Raw genomic sequence first — 17,728 nt, forward strand, 5'->3', positions numbered from 1 at the left:
ATAAATAAAATAACCTTAGAAAACTATTGAAACCAGGCTCTCGGAGACTACTTCAGGCCATATAGATATTTAAGAAGACAACATACATTTCCAGAATACTCCCCCTGAAAATAAAATCCTGAAGGAAGGTCCATATAAATAACTTCAATCAAATTGCCATTTAAAAAGGTGTTCTTCACATTAAGTTGGTGAAGTGGCCAAGAGTTACATGCAGCTAGAAAGACAAAAAATCGAATAGTAAAGAATTTGGCAACAAAAGTAAATGTGGCACCAAAATCTTTTCCTAGAGTCTGTGTAAACCCCTTAGCAACTAAGCAAACCTTATACCGATCAATAGTACCATCGACAAGGTATTTCACTATGAAGACCCATTTACAACCAACAGTTCGCTCCCTAGATGGGAAAGTGACAAGCTCCCAAATATTATTTTCTGCAAAGCATCCATCTCAACAGTCATAGCTTTAGTCCACTGAGGGTTTGCAAAGCCTCCAATACAGACAGAGGGACTCTCATAGGAAATAAATTGAGCAATAGGATGATCAATAACACACCCTCGCTTATCTTTGCGAAGAGCAATAGATAAGTGAGAATCAAAAATATAGGGGATAAAAATAGGTATATGTGTAAAGGTAGGAGATGAGATATATGAATCCAAGGAGGAGGTTAGCAAGGGTATAAGAAGCGAGGGTGACAAAAGTAGACCTTAAGCGTTGGCGAAGATGGAGGAAAATGGGAGATGACAGCTCTATAAGAAATGAATCTTGCAAAGTAAGATAGTCCTGCAAAGTAGATGTGGCATGAGAGTATGGAATATTTTCAAAGAAAATAACATCAAGAAAGTGTATGACACGACAAGAAATTGGATCATAACACCGATACCTTTTGGACATAAAGGAGTAACCCAAGAAAATGCATCGAATGGATTTGTCATCCAATTTGGTACTATTGGGTGCCCTATCTTGAATAAAACACGTGCACCCAAATATCCGAGGTGAAATGAAAAAAAGTATACTATTAGGTTGAAGAACGTAAAGAGGCATTTGTCCCTCTAAGGTTCAACTAAGGATGTAGTTAATAAGATAAGTTGCAATGAGGATTGTCATATTCCAATATACCTTAGGAACATGCATTCCTCAGAAAAGACATTGAACAACATTCATGAGATGACGAATCTTACGTTCTGCCCCTCCCCCATTCTGTTAAAAAGTATAAGGACAAGTCACTGGTGAAGCATATCATGCTTATGAAAATGATAGTGAATCCCATCAGATATATATTCCCCCCCCCCCAATTATTAGTTCGAAAAGATTTAATAGTAATATTATACTAAGTTTGAATCATTTCTAAAAAATTAACAAAAATAGAAAGTACCTCAGAATGAGATCGCGTCAGATAAACCCAACTACAACAAGAATAGTTATCAAGAAATGTAATAATATCTTTGACCATTAAAAGCGGTAATAGAAGAATGCCCCCATACATCAGAATGAATTAAATCAAATATTTTATTACCTTGATGCATACAAGGAATATAAGAAGTATGTGTGTATTTAGAAAGTTCACACATAGAGCACCGAAATTTGTGTCTACTATAAGCAGTGTTTAAAATAGGAAATAAATGACATAAGTGCTAAAAATTGGCATGTCCTAAGCAAGCATGCCATAAATCTATAGTATGAGAAGAAAATGTATGATTCCCAGAGGAATGAAGCACAAAAGTCGGAACAGTAGTAAATTTAGATCCAAATAAGTATAATCCATCCCTCTCATACCCTTTACTAAAAATCCTCATCGTAGTCAAGTCCTAAAAAATGCAATAAGTAGGAAAAAAAAAGTAACTGGGCAATTTAGTGATCTAATAATACTACTCACAGACATGAGATTAAGATATAGATGAGGGACATGAAGCACAGAATCTAGTGAAATCTTAGAAGATAAGGGGATGGTACCGTTGTTGTGGATAGGTGTAAGAGATCCATCAGCAAGACGAATCTTCCAATGAATGGTAGGAAAAGTAGAAGAGGTAAAATGACTAGACTCATCAGTCATGTGATCAAAGGCACCAGAATCAATAACCCATGTCAGTGGAGCAGAGCCAAACTGAGTGACATGGAAATGAGATGATATATTTGGAGGCATAGTAACTGAGGCCATCGTTGATGGGTAGGTGTGAGCATAGATCTGATCCCGAACAATAATAACAATCTAAGTCTATAGCCATTGCAAATCAATTGTGCCAGGTGAGGAATGATGATTAGTGACAGGAATGGATGATGATGACTACTGTAACACCACGAAGAACAGACTGTCTCAAAAATAAAGTGGAAGAAAATCATGGTATCAAATACGGATAGAGCTAAAAGCAGCGGGTTTTCTCATGACCAGTTTTTCTATAATGACTGCAAGTAAGGCTATTCCCTTTACCACGACCACGACTTCCTGGTCCTAGGATCCAAATGTTGGAGAAACTCGAATTAGCTGTTAGAGCCATCTGATCTATAGTGGAAGCAGAGAGAATATCAAGTGCCTGAGTTTGAGAAAGAATAATACGATGACGACACTCATCACTGTCAATGGTCACAAATATCTCAAATAAAGAAGGTAAAAGAGTGGCATTAAGGATCTGGGTCCAAAGTATTTCAAACTCGAGACGTAAACCCATGAGAAATTGATATATCTGCTGTCAAGTAATCCTCTTACCACAAATTTGGCTACTTCTACGGATAGTTCAGTCATAGACTCATAATGAGAAAGCTCTTCCCAATGCGTATGGAGGAACCCAAAATAATCAATTACACTCTGTGTTCCTTGGGTAGCCTGGGCAATGTCTCGGTAAAGCTCATAAATCCTAAAGTCCTTCCTAACGTGAGCATATATCTTAGTGAAGGATAAACACAAAGACAAAATAATTTCATGATACATAAATATTGTATAGATCCACTGCTCCATTGAATTAAATAGTCATCTAAGAATAGTGCAGTTATCGATCTTTCATTGTTCAAATTTGGGATCAATGAGGGGTGGTTTAGTAACAGTTCCCAAAAGCCATCCAAATTTACTTCTTCTACCCAAATAAAATCACACAGACCAAGATCAGGACTAACAATTCTAACCATCTAGTAAGGTATTAGTTATACGCTGGATTGAGGAATTTGCCCAAAAAGTTATGTTGGAATCCTTGGTCTCGTGATTTGTTGTCATAGCATATTATAAATAATAAAATTTTGGATCGAAGGGAAATCTCACATAATATTAATCTGAGGTGGAAGAAATCACAGGTAGAAGAAGTAGCAGTGCTGTCACAGATCTCTTAGCAATGGAAACAGGAATCTACAGCAATTCTACTACTGTCGTAGATCAACAAGTCTATCGCTAGCCCTCACAAGCTTGTCGCAAAGTCTCGTAAACCCTCACAAGCAACCCTACTACTGTCGCAACCCTTTATAAGGCCCTACAGACCTATCGTAAATAGTCCACAACAGTTCTACTACAATCGCACATTTTCACAAGGTCCAATAACTGTCGCAAACCCTCACAAGCCTATCGCACAATGTTGTTAGCCCTCACAAGTAGTCTTACTACTGTCGTAACCCCTCACAAGATTCCACAGACCTATCACAAGCAATCCAAAGTAATTATACTACAGTCATTGATCTTCACAAGGTCTAATAAACCTTTTTTAACTTTCAAAAAATAGATATTTTACTATCTTAAGTAACCAAAAATGTTGCAAGTCCTCATGAGTTTGTCACAGAGTTTTGCAAGCCCTCGTAGGTCTATCGCACAGTGTCACAAGCCCTCACAAGCAGCCCTATTACTGTCGCAACCCTTCACAAGGTTCCATAGACCAATTGTAACTCTCAAAGAATAGATATGATGTTGTCGCAAGCCTTAATAAGGTCCCACAGACTTATCATAACTCTCAAAGAACAAATATGATGTTGTCGCAGGTAACCCCAACCCATAGAAACTTATTGCAAGTAGCAGGTAGCACTCCTACAAGCCATTCGTAGGTAGAAACCCTAATGTGGGTAAAAAATCTCAACTCAATACATTGAAACATTGAAACCCTATCGTAAAGTAAAAGCACGACGCAAAAAAAATTTATCGCAGCATGTGAAATTTTTTATAGAATCCCTATCGCTACATACGATTGAGAGAAGATGAGAAAAAAAAACCCCAAAGTGAATACCTTCTAACGAAGTTCCATCTAGATTATTAGGTCTAAAAAATCTAAGGTTGTTGATGGAGGGGGGGAGAAGAAAAAAAAGGGAAAGAGGAGACTTCAAGATCCCATGAACCAAATAAGGGAACCCAAAAGATATCGATGGGTCTTCCAGGCTTTGATACCAAGAAGAATTGTAAAAAGATAATTGTCAAGTCTCTATGTAAGAGCTTAACAGGAATTTATATTAGTAAAAAATAAAAAGACAAAAGTATCCTTACATACCAAAAATAAATAAAAGCTAAATAAAAAATGATAACAACTAGAGCTAAAATAACTAGATTATTTCCAATAGTTCTCAGAGGAGCTAAAAAATATGTTGTCAAAATTACGTTGATCCATGGCATGAATTCAAACAACAAAACTTGTGTTCCAAGTGCAATCTTCTTTGACACTTTAAATTGGAGTGCTCGCATAGGGATAATGAAGCAAATGTGATGAAAGTCCATACACTTAAACTCAAGATAAGTAATAAAGAAATCTATGAACCTGACCGAAGCGATAGTAAGATTGAAGTTTTGATATTCGCATTAATGGTATGGTGTGAGACCATTTTGGACTAAGTGCAAGGTAACATTTGTTTTCTCTATTAATTTCTCAATCAAGGTGGATTTTTTTTCTTAACATATTTTTTCTCACTTTCGTTATTAAATTTCTATTTTGAACCTCTAAAACATTCATAAACCCTACCCAATCCATTCTATAAACCAAAACCACATCGATATTCTTTTCTTCATTGACACCTAACCCTAATACCCATAAAAATCCTACCTAATCATTTCCTACTCGAATCACATCATTCCTTAACACCCAAAACCCTAATCGCTTTCCTTTTTTTTAGTCTATAATTTCTCCAAATGTTGTGAACTTGCAGCCCCATAAATCAACACCACTTATTTGGTTATTTTTACATTAAAATTGAGCCTAAAAATTTGTTTTGAACATCTAACTAAAATCCTAGGCTAGAGAAAGACTTGTCTTCCATTGGAACCTATTGTTAGTACTTGAATAGCTATTACTATGAGATTGTGACAAACCTTAAGACTATTTTGATTATCGCTTGGATTCTCTTGCATATCCATGAATGTATGAGCTAATGATTTATATTTGCATTGCTTATGTTAATTCAGTCAGATCTCAGATTTATCATCCTAAGGTAACATTCACGGTCTTACATCCTATTTCAAAAGAAAGAAAAAAAAGATTATACCCTTTTGAGAAGGTAACCCAGAAAAATGCAATTAAGTGCCTTGGGAACCAACTTCGTACGATGTGGTTCCACAATATGAACGCAACATATGCACTGTAATGCTTTTGGAGGCACCAAAAAGGAGATTGATTTGGTATCTGAATCTAGTGTAGGATTTTGAAATTTAGAACATAAGAAGGCATTCGGCTAATAAGTTAGGCATCATTAATAACAACATCAGACCAATAATTTTTAACATTGGTACCTAAAAGGAGATCTATAATTTCTAATTGGTATCAATTTTTTTCGTTCCACCACCCCATTCTATTGTCTATGTCGGGGGCTATATACATGAATTTTGGTGTTTGATATCATTCTCAACAATATATTCTTTTAACCCCTACATAGACCTTACACCTTGGTCATATCGAATAACGTTTATGCTTTTCCCAAATTGAGTAGATCATTTTGTAGAATTCTATGAAAATATGGTACATATCATCCCTGGATGGTAAATCTAAGTATATCTTAATGATCATCAACAAACCTAACAGAGTACCGGAGATCAAAAACATTTCAAAGCTAGAAGTTGTACCCATGCTTATTTATTTTATAGTCCTTAAATCAAATATAAAGAAGACGAAATGAAGGGACATTTAAGGTTGCTTTTAGGGATGTCTGCCTTGCACTTTTGGTAGGAATATACAGATCAGGTCATATTGGTCCTTGTGTTTACAAATTATAATATTTAGCTTATCTATTTTCAATCAATAAAATATCAACTACTTTTCATGGTAAGTGGAAACCCACCAGTTGAGGGCTTATTTTTCTATCATATTTGCAGATAATTTTGACACATGAACATGCTGATGCAGTTCTTGGTCTTGATGATTTACGTGCAGTACAACCATATAGTCCCACAAATGATATCAATCCCACTCCCATTTTCCTCACACAATTTGCAATGGACAGGTACTTCTTTGCCAGATTGATAGACATGTACTTTTCTCAACCATTTTGCATAGGTTTCATTTCTTTTCTTGATCACAAATTAGTGAAGTCGCCTATTTTGAGTAAAAGTATGATTGAGATTAACAATTATTATTTTCTGTTTTCTATTTTGGTAGGAAGAATATATTGTTTTAATCCTATAAAAGGCACCCAAGGGGGAGGGGATCAATGTTTGGTTAATCTTCATTTATGTAGAGCATAAGCTCCACTCTGTGGGTTTTATAACATGTGCTTGTTCTAACATTAAGCTCCGAACATCATGCTTAGCTTAAATTTTTTGTTGATACTCCAAACTTCATTTATCTCTCTATTTGTTTGTTGATACACCAAGTTCTAAGCTCAAATTTTTCTTTGAAAATGATATTAGTCAAATTTTTTATTTTCTAATCCCCATCTCTACCTCTTCCTTCCTATTTCATCCTCTCTTTTTTTATTTTGCCAACTCATTGGATTTCCCCAATGTTCTAAAGAGTAGATTGTGGAGAAGATAAAGGATGAGTTGAAACTGACTCCTACCATTACTAATCATAACTTATTACTCTTTCATTTCCCGTCAAACTAAAGAATATGTATTATATAATCCTAACTTGTTACAAATATAATCCACGTTATTATAACCAATGACTTAGTAAACAAATCAACAAGTTGATCTTTCAAATTTTACATAGGGAATGGCCATCTCATTACTTGGGATTTTGTCACAAGTAAAGTGGTAATCAATTTCAACATGTTTCATCTTCTCGTGAAACCCTGGATTAGAAGCCATGTGTATGAATGCATGGTTATCACAAAAGAGACTAATAGGTATTTTTACTATAAATCATATTTCCTAAATAAAGTGTTTCTCTAGGTTAGCTCACTGGGCATATATGACATAATTTTATCCTTAGTTTCAATACTAGACTTGCCAACAATTGTTTATATCTTACTTTCTATGTCACAAGATTACCACCCCAAGAATGTATAACTCTATGGTAGATCTCCTATCTGAGCATAAGTTGTGATTCTAATATTTGTTTCGCTAATAATATATATAGAGTTTTTGGTATTTCATGACGATCTATCCAGTGGAGAGTTTTTTTGTTAAAAGATCAAGAAGCAACGAGTTAGTCACTTGAAAAATTAGTAAGCGATGAGCTCGCTACTAGATAAATATGCACGAAATACATGAAATGCATACATAATAATAACAAAATACATCAAAGCATATTTTTTCAGGAGCTCTTTGTGATGCAGGACTATGAACTAGCTAAAATGATGGTTCTGAGGTTACGAAAAAAAATATCAAGGACAATGGATATTAAAAGCTACCAAATTCTACCACAAAGAAATAAGAAAAATCTAGTAAATAGCTAATAAATAATTATAGACAATGTTTTAAGTCTCGTTAGTCTCAATCTTGAAAGTTCTTATGGAAGGTAGAACTTCCAACTAGCCTAGGGTATTAGTCTAATAATATCTAAGAAGATCTAGATAAGTAAGGTTCCTAAGGTTAGATATAGGGCTGGGATAAGATTAAATTAATAAAAATAAAGATTTTAGGTTGGTCTAAGCTTGTTGTAAATTATTGGACACTAATTAGGAATGATTTTGTTGTTGATTTAGGTCGACTAGACAAGGATTTTTTGGACTAGTTTAGGCTAAGTAACAACATGGTAGTTTTGGGAGGGGTTTTAGTAATTTATAGTATATGTAGGATCTTTAAAAAGGCATTTGTAAGGGCTCACCTAGGGTTTAGTAACAGAAAACTATGAAAAGAAGATGAAAAGAAGATGAAAAGAAGAAGAAAATTATATTATACTTGCAAACCAAGAAGAAAATAGAAGAGATAGATGATTCTTGCTCAGCAAGATGAATGTCCCAACATTTAAGATAGAAAAATCAGAAATTCTATAAATTGTATTAAAAAAGCTCCATAAAATAACATAAAGATGTCCTTAAATAATAAAAGTAATATCCTAAAGAGAAAAAACCTAAGCTACCCTTAAGTAGAAGATAAATTACAAAAATTATCTAATTTTCTCTCTCCTAAAATCTCAAATTTTAAAAGCTTAAATAAAAGACAACCTAAAGTTACTAAACTAGCCCCAAGAATTTATACTATGATCATAGGTCAATAAAACATAAAAATTAGTCTAAAACATAAAAGAATCCAAAATAAAAAATTAAATAAATGTTGAGTATTCTAACACTATGGTCATGTGTTGGTCATTCTAATTCAACCAACAAGTACTCATCAATCCAAATGCAATCCATATGCACTCTCTAATGTGGAGTCTTCAAAAGATCTTGCACATGAGGTCTTCAAGTCCTCTCCGTAGCTATCACCAATCCACAAGGAAGCTTGTGACTTCCTTCTCCTATGGTAATATTTAAAGGGTGATGATCTGATGTCCCCATCACTTTGTCTCCCTACCTTTTTGTTATGGTGGCTGAGGCATTGAGTAGGATGTTGTCTAGAGCTATTTAATATGGTTGGATCATTCGTTTCAAGATAAATGAGGGATCAATGATTTCCCACTTGTATTTTGCGGAAGATACAATTTTTTTCATGGATGATTTAGTTGAACAAATAAGGTTTTTTAGGAGGTTCTAGTGTGTTTTGAAATGATCTAAGTTTATCGATAAATGTTGGAAAAAGCCAAGTTTTTGGGGTGGGGTCATCCACTAACTTGTCAGTTATTGCTGCATCATTAGGGTGTCAAGAGGATTCTTTTCCTTCAATTTATTTGGGCCACCCTTTAGGAGAAAGTTACAATAGGAAGCAAATTTGGCACCCAATCATTGAGTAGATTGGTAGAAGAATTGGGTTTTGGAAGTCAAGATGTCTATCACAAGGCTAAAAAGTGGCTTTCTTGAAAGTACTATTTCCAGTATCCCCATTTACTTCTTTTCCCTATTTTCTATTCCTAGGAATATATTGAGTTGGAGATTGACAAGCTTATGCAAAAATTCTTTTTTTTTTTTTTTTGTGTGGAACGATTGGGAAGGAAAGAGGAGATTTCATTTGGTTAAGTGGTCAAATACGTAGTTCAAAAAAGAATGGTGAATTGGGTATTAGAAAGGTTGGGGCTATGAATTTGGCTTTATTAGGGAAGTGGTTGTGGAGATTCAGGGAAAAGGGTCATAGTTTGTGGAAAGATGTTATAAATGTAAAATATTGAGTGGACAACTTGGATGGGAAAGTAAACTAATACAAGGTGCTCATGAATGTCGGTGTTGGAAAGGAATCTATAAGAATGTGGTTGAATTTTGAAAGAGGATCATCTTCAAAGTAGGGAAGGGGAAAATGATAACATTTTGGGAAGATCGCTAAAATGGAATCTCCTCAATCAGAACATGTTTCCCAAGCTTACACACTCTTTCTAGAAAAAGAAAAAAAAAAGGCACCAATTAGTGAATTCTTGGTCCCTATTGGAGATCAATTATCTTGGGATCTCGGGTTTAGGAAAGTGATTGGGAGATCCAAGATGTGGCAAGTCTTCTTAGAAGCTAATCAAGTGTTTGGGTAGATGGCTTCTTGGTGGATACAAGGGAGCGGGAGGTAATAAGAAAAAAGTCTTTTTATTTATGAGTAATGAAATTTATTGAAAAAGTGGTTGAGATGACCAACTAAAAAGATACAAGGAAAAAACTAAGAACAGGAAATAGAATAGACCCAATCCTATCTAGCAAAAAAATCATCAAAGAACACTCCCTAAACTCATTAAACACCTCACACCAAAAAAAAAAAGGAACAAGAAAGGATTGACAAAGAAACGACCAGGACATCCAATCCATTGCCTTCAAAACACCTACTATCTCGCTCCTTCCAAATCGCTCAAGAAACTCCAAACAAAACAAGCCTTCAAAGCATTTTCTTAGCATCAAAGCAGGAGCTTTCCTACTCTTACTAGGATTGAAACAAATCCATGATAGAAACAGGAAAGCACCCCAACAATCCAAACTTATTGAAGAAAAAGCTCCAAATTAGTCTCGAGAAAAAGACTTTCCCTATTAGTGCTTATACAAATCCATTGTGTTCAACCCATCTTGTTCTTTTCCTAGTTATGCATTTTGGGGTCCAAAGGTAGTTATTCTCCTATGAGCGACGGCCCTTGGAAAAATCTTGACTTTGAACTAGCTGAGGACAAGGGGTAATATTTCTATCAACTTCTATTTTCTGTGTAAATATTGTGAGGAGTCTGTCAGCCACGTTCTTATTCATTGTCCTTTTGCTAGAAAAGTTTGGGCCCATTTCCTATCCTTATTCAGCATCTCCTAGTGCTTCCCTACATTTGTACAAGTACTGTTTGAAATTGGTCTATCACATCCTTATCCTCTTCAAAGAAAAATATTTCTTTGCCCACTAATCCCTTTTACAGTTTGTTGGGCCATTTGGTTGGAACGGAACTGTAGGGCGTTCAAAGGGATTGAGCCTTCCTTAACATAAGTGTTTCTCTCAGTATTGGGTTTCTTGTTTTCGTGGAGCACACTTTTTTTCAGAATTTAGAGAAACTTTATTTGAGGATTTTGTGTATAGATGGGTTGTTTTGTTTGGGGGTTGAGGATATGGATTCCTTGTTGTTCTTTTCGTTTTTCTTCTTTAGCTTGCTTGTAGTGGTGGCTACCATGTCCACTTCTCTCCTCTTTTCTTATTAATAAAATTTCTTACTTTGCCTATAAAAAAATTATGAGGAAATAATTCTTTTTCGTCATTTAACATCGCAGATCGCCGTAATAGATCGCAATCATTGTTTGAAAACTCAGGTAAGTTTTTGGGTCCTTCAAAACTTTTGTTAGGGTGAGAACCATTTGAAAGAAAATGTTTACTAACTAGGCTGTTAAGTTACAATCCAGAAGTAAGGGAGTGTTTTTAAGTAATTTTTCATAATGGAGATTATGAAGAAATTTCGTCGAAACCATAGGCATGAAAGTAAACTCGTATACCATGAAACTTCAATAAACAACCATATGAAGAAATTTAATACTATGCTCATGGGTGTACACACCACTAAGTTTTGCAACTACAAGAATGACTTGTAGAAAATTTCAATTACTAAAACTGAGTTGTCTTGTTAATTCTACCAGGATTTAGATCAATTCAAGAAATCCCAAAAACTAATACATTCGATCGTCCTTTAACACTTTCCCATAAAATAAGAATAGATAATTGTTTGTAATTTTCTGTGGTAGCCAACTAGAATATTATACTGTGTTGGGTTTCAAAGCCTTCCGTTTTGTCCAACCTCATTAGTTGTTGTTTATCTCTATTGTGATATTTTCCATGACATAAACCTTGTATGTTTGAAACAGCGTTGCAAAAAAATTTCCATATTTGGTTCAGAAAAAGCTTAAAGAAGGCCAAGAAGTGAGGCGGGTTTCACAACTTGACTGGAAAATAATCAAGAGTGACTGTGAGAAACCATTTGTTTCGTCAGGCCTACAATTTGTTCCTTTGCCAGTTACTTGCTCAATCCCCTCTTCGGTCTTCATGCTCTACTATTTTGCCTACATTGCTTGTTTCTGATTTTTGATTTTTGATTTCTTATTTCTCAACGTAGGTGATGCATGGGGAGGATTATATTTGCTTGGGCTTTCTTTTCGGTGAAAAATCTAAAGTTGCATATATTTCGGATGTTTCACGAATCCCTCCAAGCACTGAATATGGTATGTTTTTCTTTTAGTTTGTCTTTTTATTTTCTGTTACACATACACTCACACTTTTCATTAAAGATAATTTATCAAAACAATGCGCTATTCAAATTAATTCTGAAAATGATAATTTACCATTTTCAAAATAAGTTTTTTTTTTACCAAAATGGTTATGCCCAAAATACCCTTTTTTAACTTTATATTGAAATTATTTAATTACCCTTCTTTTAATTTATCTTCAAATTATATTTATACCTTCTTGTAAAGGTAGAATCAAGTTTTAACTTAATCAACTCTATTCTACTGATATGAAATAACTCATAAGTCCCTTTGTAAGCACCAGTGTGGTACTTGCCAATAATCCTCCAACACCCAAGTTAGAGTTGCAAAGAAAATAGTATTAAAGAAAAATAGTTTTAGCCTTCATTCTCCAAGTGCCTCCCATCTTTCTTCCAAAAAAAAAAGATCATGTCCCCTAGCGAGATCCTGCCCCTTATCACAAATGAACCCTATTTTGAATGGCCAGGGTCACTTCCATGAGATCAAATAAAGCAGGATGAGAGATACTACGCATTTCATAAGGTTCGAGCTCATGCTACCAACAAATGTCAAGCTCTGAGAAGCCTGTTGTAGAGATTAACAGAGCAGGATTTACTGGGAGACATAACGAGAAGAGAAAGGCCAGACCATCCTCAAGAAGGGAGTCAAAGGCGAAAGCAGACTCCTACGAAAGGTCAGGATGGAAGGGTTATAGTGATTCATGTTGTCTTAAAGTAGGAACCTAAGTAGTCAAGACAGAACAAGAACGATAAGAGAGTAAAAATGCGACGGGCAAAACATTTCATACACATTTACACGACTAGGAATGGACCTATAGAGTAGAGCAAAACATACGGCAAGCAAACGGTGGCCTTCACTGAGAAGGACTTGGAAGGTATGATTAGGTAACATTATGATGCTCTGGTGGTAATACTCTTAAGAGGGTATTGATTGATAGCAACAGCTTAATCAACATCTTGTACGCCTCAGCTTTCTAGAAAATGGGGCTGAACAGGAGTACATTAACCCAAACATGAGCTCTTTTGATTGGATTTGATGGAAGATCGAACCAGCCCTAAGGAGAGATAGTTTTGCCTATGCAGACAAGACTTATGACCATAATAACCAGGTTTATGGTTAATGAAGCAAGCTCACCGTGTAAAGCCATTCTTTAGAGATGGTAGATGCATGAGATGAGGGCTGTCTCATCGATGTACTATCAAGGTTTTCAACATCACAAGGGATGTGGGACATCAGGGGAGACCAAATAACAACTCAAGTGTATATTTTGGGTTAAGAGAAGTGCACAAAAAGAGAAGGTCAACAATAGTAATTCCAATTGGGGGAGGTAAGCAAAATGGACCCTCGTGCTTGGAAAACGTAAGAATGGTTGATATAGGGGAAGAAAGGCAGATCGGAGTAAGGGCAGAGTTAAGTCCAAAAGAACTAGAAAATCTGACAGATTGTTTGAAGAGAAATAAGAATGTCTTCACTTGGTCGATAGAGGAGATGTTAGGAATCAGCCCTAAAGTGATTTGTCATCACTTAAATGTTGAGTCAGGCATAAGGCAAGTAAAGTAGAAGCAAAGGAAGTTAGCATCGCACCTAAAGGAAGCGATAAATGAAAAGGTAAAAAAGCTAATCAGAGTAGGATTCATCAAGAAAGTACAATTTTCTAACTGGATAGCCAACATTGTGGCAGTATCGAAGAAGAACGGGAAGGTCAGGGTGTGTATCGATTTTACGAACTTAAATAAAGCCTTCCCAAAGGATAACTTCTCACTCCCCATAATTGATCAGTTAGTAGATGCCACATCAGGCCATTAGAGATTGTCCTTTATAGACTGCTATTATGGCTACAATCATATTCAGCTTTGCATTGAAGATCAAAAGAAGAAGACCTTCATCACTGAACAAGGACTCTATTGTTATAAAGTCATGCCCTTCGGGTTGAAAAATGTAGGAGCAACAGACCAGATGTTAGTGACAAAGCTTTTCAGAGACTTGTTAGGAAAAATTATGGAAGTTTATATCGACGATTTGTTGGTAAAGAATAAAAAAAAAAGGAAAACCACGTCACAGATCTGGAGGAAGTATTTTCACTAGTGAGGAAGGTTGAGATGAAGCTTAACCCAAAAAAGTGTACTTTCATGTTGACATTGAGAAAATTCTTAGGTTACTTGATTACGAAAAGGAAGATAAAAGCTAACCTAGACCATATCAGAGCACTACTCGAGATGCCTTCTTTGAATACCCATAAGCAGGTCCAGAAGCTTGCTAAAAGGTAGCAGCTCTGAATAGATTCATATCCAAATCTTCAGACAATTGCAGACCTTTCTACTAGTCGTAGAAGAATAGAAAATTTAAATGAATAAAGGAATGTGACCGGATTTTTGCTAAGCTAAAGAAGTACTTAGGAGGACCATCAATCCTTTCAAAGCCAGAAGCTAAGGAGGAGCTTAGACTATACTTTGCATTTTCAGAATGCGCAGCTCAATCTTGGTCAGAGTAGGGACAGTAGCAAAACAGCCTATTTCCTTAGTAAAACTTTCACATGTGTGAAAACTAGGTACTCAAAAATTAAAAAGTTTGGTCTAGCCTTAGTCTACACAACTCTTCAACTGAGACCTTATTTTCATGTAGTCACAGAGTACCCGTTGAAATTAGTATTGGGAAAGACAAAAAGGTTGAGCAGAATGGAAAAATAGGTAGTTCAATTTGCTAAGTTTGGGCTAGAATACAAGCCTACGATATCTTTGAAGGACAAGTGGTTGTCGATATTTTAGTTGACTTCCCAACAGAAGAAAAGGCAGACTTGCAAATAGAAAAGTTGGAAAACATAAAGAAATGGGAAGAATCAAACATCCAGCTGGGATAGAAGGTTTATGTGGATGGATCTTCAATCATGGAAGGCTTTGGAATTATAGTGGTACTTACCCCAGACGCTACCAAACTCGAAAAGACAGTCAGACTAGGGTTCAAATAATCAAATAATGAAGCAGAGTACGAGGCAATGCTGCTAAGTCTAAATACATTAACAGGATTAGGAGTCAAGGAAATCACAGTTAGTGATTAACCATATGAACGAAACATTCAAGACACGAGACCCCAGAATACAACTCTACCTTGAGAAGATCATGTCCACCAAACTTTAAGTTGGGAAAATAAGGGTAAAACATTTACCTAGAATAAATAACAGACATGCAGATGCACTAGCCTATGTAACTTCGATGCTAGTAAGAGAAGATAGGAGAAAAGTTGCACTCAATTTCCAAGAAAGACCATCGATCAACGAGCCTGAACAAGTCAATCTAGTAGCAGCAATAAGGGATCGGGGATAGATGAATCTAATTATTACCTTCCTCCAATCAGGTCAGCTGCCTGACGACCTTAAGAAGGCAAAATGAGTAAAGGATAGAGCAAAATGTTATATCCTCTTAGATGGGCAATTGTAAAAAAAATCTGTGGGTGGGCCATTTCTACATTGTCTAACACTGGAAGAGGTAGAAGAAGTACTGAGTGAAATCCACGAAGGAGACTATGGGAATCATTTAGGTACTAGGTCGTTAGCAAATAAAGTACTCTCTCAAGGGTATTTTTGATCATATTTATAGAAAGATTTTATCCTGCATGTCAAACGTTGTGATAATTACCAGAGATATAGGAGGATCATCCATCAACCAGCTGTTCAGCTCAACTCAATAGTCAGCCTATGGCCTTTTGCATAATAGGGGATAGATTTGGTTAGTCCATTGCCTAAAGCACTGGAAATCTAACCTTCTTTCTAGTGGCAACAGATTACTTTACTAAATGGCAGAAGCACTTCCTTTATCCAAAATTTACCAATAGGAAGTATAGAAGTTCATCTGGGAGAACATAGTTTGCCAGTTTGGTCTGCCTCATACAATAGTGTCAAATAATGGGAAACAGTTCTCAGATGAGCTGATCAAGTCATTTTTATAAGGAGCATGGGATAACACAATTATTCTTTTCACCTCAGTATCCATAGGGAAATGACCAAGCTAAAGCTACAAATAAGGTACTCATTAATATCCTAAAGAGAAAGTTGGGAGAGGCAAAGGGTAAGTAGACAACAATGTTGCATGGAGTGTTATTGGCTTATAGGAAAACTACTAGAACTTCTATTGGGTCATCTCCATTCGTTATGGCTTATAGAATGGAAGTAGTGATACCTATCGAAAATCATTTTCCTATATCACATTCAAAAGTGGTTCAGATTGACCAGAACAATAAATAGATAGTAGCAGAGTTAAACTTGCTTGAAGCAAAACGAGAAGCAACACTGGTAAGACTAAGAAGCTATAATCAGAAGCTACAGAGATACTTCAACAAGAAAGTTTGTTTCGGGAAATTCAAAGAAGGAGGAGCTAATACTATGTAGGATTTTCCAGAATACAGAAGAACTGAATTGCAGGAAGTTAGGACCAAATTGAGAAGGGCCTTACAGAATGATAAAAGTTGGTCAAAAAGACATCTATTATTTCGCCACCATTTCAGGTCAAGAGTTTCTTAGACCTTGGAATACATGTAATCTCAAAAAATATTATCAATAAAAGGAAGCGTTGTTGATTCTACGTGCTCTAAGTTCAGACTTGTGTAGTTTAAGGTCCCGAGTGACCTCTATTGTCCTTAGTGGTAGTGTGGCTTATGTGCCTAAGTGAGAAAAGTTTTGACCTGTGTGGCTCAAGGTCCTAAGTGACCTATGTTGTCCAGAATGGTAGTATGGCATATGTACCTAAGTGAGAAAAGTTCAACCCTATATGGCTTAGGGTCTTGAGTAACCTCTATTATCCAGAATAGCAGTGTGACATGGGCTTAGGGTCTTGAGTAACCTCTATTATCCAGAGTGGCAATGTGACATGTGTTCCTAAGTGAGAAAATTTTAGCCCTATATGGCTTAAAGTCCTGAGTGACCTCTGTTGTCCTGAGTGGCAGTGTGGCCTGTGTGCCTAAGTGGGAAAAGGTTAGCCCTATGTGGCTCAAGGTCCTGAGTGACCTCTATTAGCTTGAGTGGCAGTATGGCCTGAGTGCTTAAGTGAGAAAATTCTAGTCCCGTGCAACTCAAAGTCCTAAGTGACCTCTGTTGTCCTGTTTAGCAGTATGGCCTGAGTATCTAAGTAAGAAAAGTTCAGCCTGTGCAACTCAATGTCCTAAGTGACTTCTATTGCCTAGAATGGCAGCATGTTCATTGGGCCAAGATAATGAAATCCTACCTCGAATACTTAGGAGTTAGAGTGACACCGTCTAGTATGTGGATATTTAAGTCAATCTCAACAGTATTAAGCACCATTTGGTGGCATAATATACTTATCATCTCATAAATGTGCTACCCAAGGTAAAAAAAAACCTGAAGTAGCACCTAAGGAGAAGAAGTATGGTACAAGATCAGAACAAATATTGTTCAAATAAGAATTCCAAGATCAGAATTAAGTATGAGTTACAGAATAAAAGTATTGCAATGGTTCAGTGAGATAGAACAAGTTAAAATGAAAAGCAAAATTTTTCAGATGAAAAGCAAAAATTTCATTAAATATGAAGATTGATTACATAGTGAAGTCCCAAAATTTGAGATTACATAAGGAAAGGCAAGCATAGAAAAATCAGAGGGA

The 17,728-nt window shown here is 35.9% G+C and overlaps 1 protein-coding gene across 1 annotated transcript in view; it reads left to right on the forward strand.

Annotated features, from left to right (window-relative positions):
• Window positions 1-17,728, forward strand: part of LOC147410816 (putative hydrolase C777.06c) — a 46,162-nt gene that overhangs the window by 16,686 nt on the left and 11,748 nt on the right. Inside the window, exons 3-5 of the mRNA XM_086446683.1 lie at window positions 6,259-6,386; window positions 11,721-11,868; window positions 11,969-12,074. Of these exons, the coding sequence (XP_086302809.1) occupies window positions 6,259-6,386; window positions 11,721-11,868; window positions 11,969-12,074 (382 nt within the window). The remainder of the gene's footprint in view (window positions 1-6,258; window positions 6,387-11,720; window positions 11,869-11,968; window positions 12,075-17,728) is intronic.

The sequence above is a fragment of the Akebia trifoliata genome, chromosome 1 (assembly GCF_017979445.1).
Source record: "Akebia trifoliata isolate Shusen 1 chromosome 1, ASM1797944v1, whole genome shotgun sequence".
NCBI classification, from domain to species: Eukaryota; Viridiplantae; Streptophyta; class Magnoliopsida; order Ranunculales; family Lardizabalaceae; genus Akebia; species Akebia trifoliata.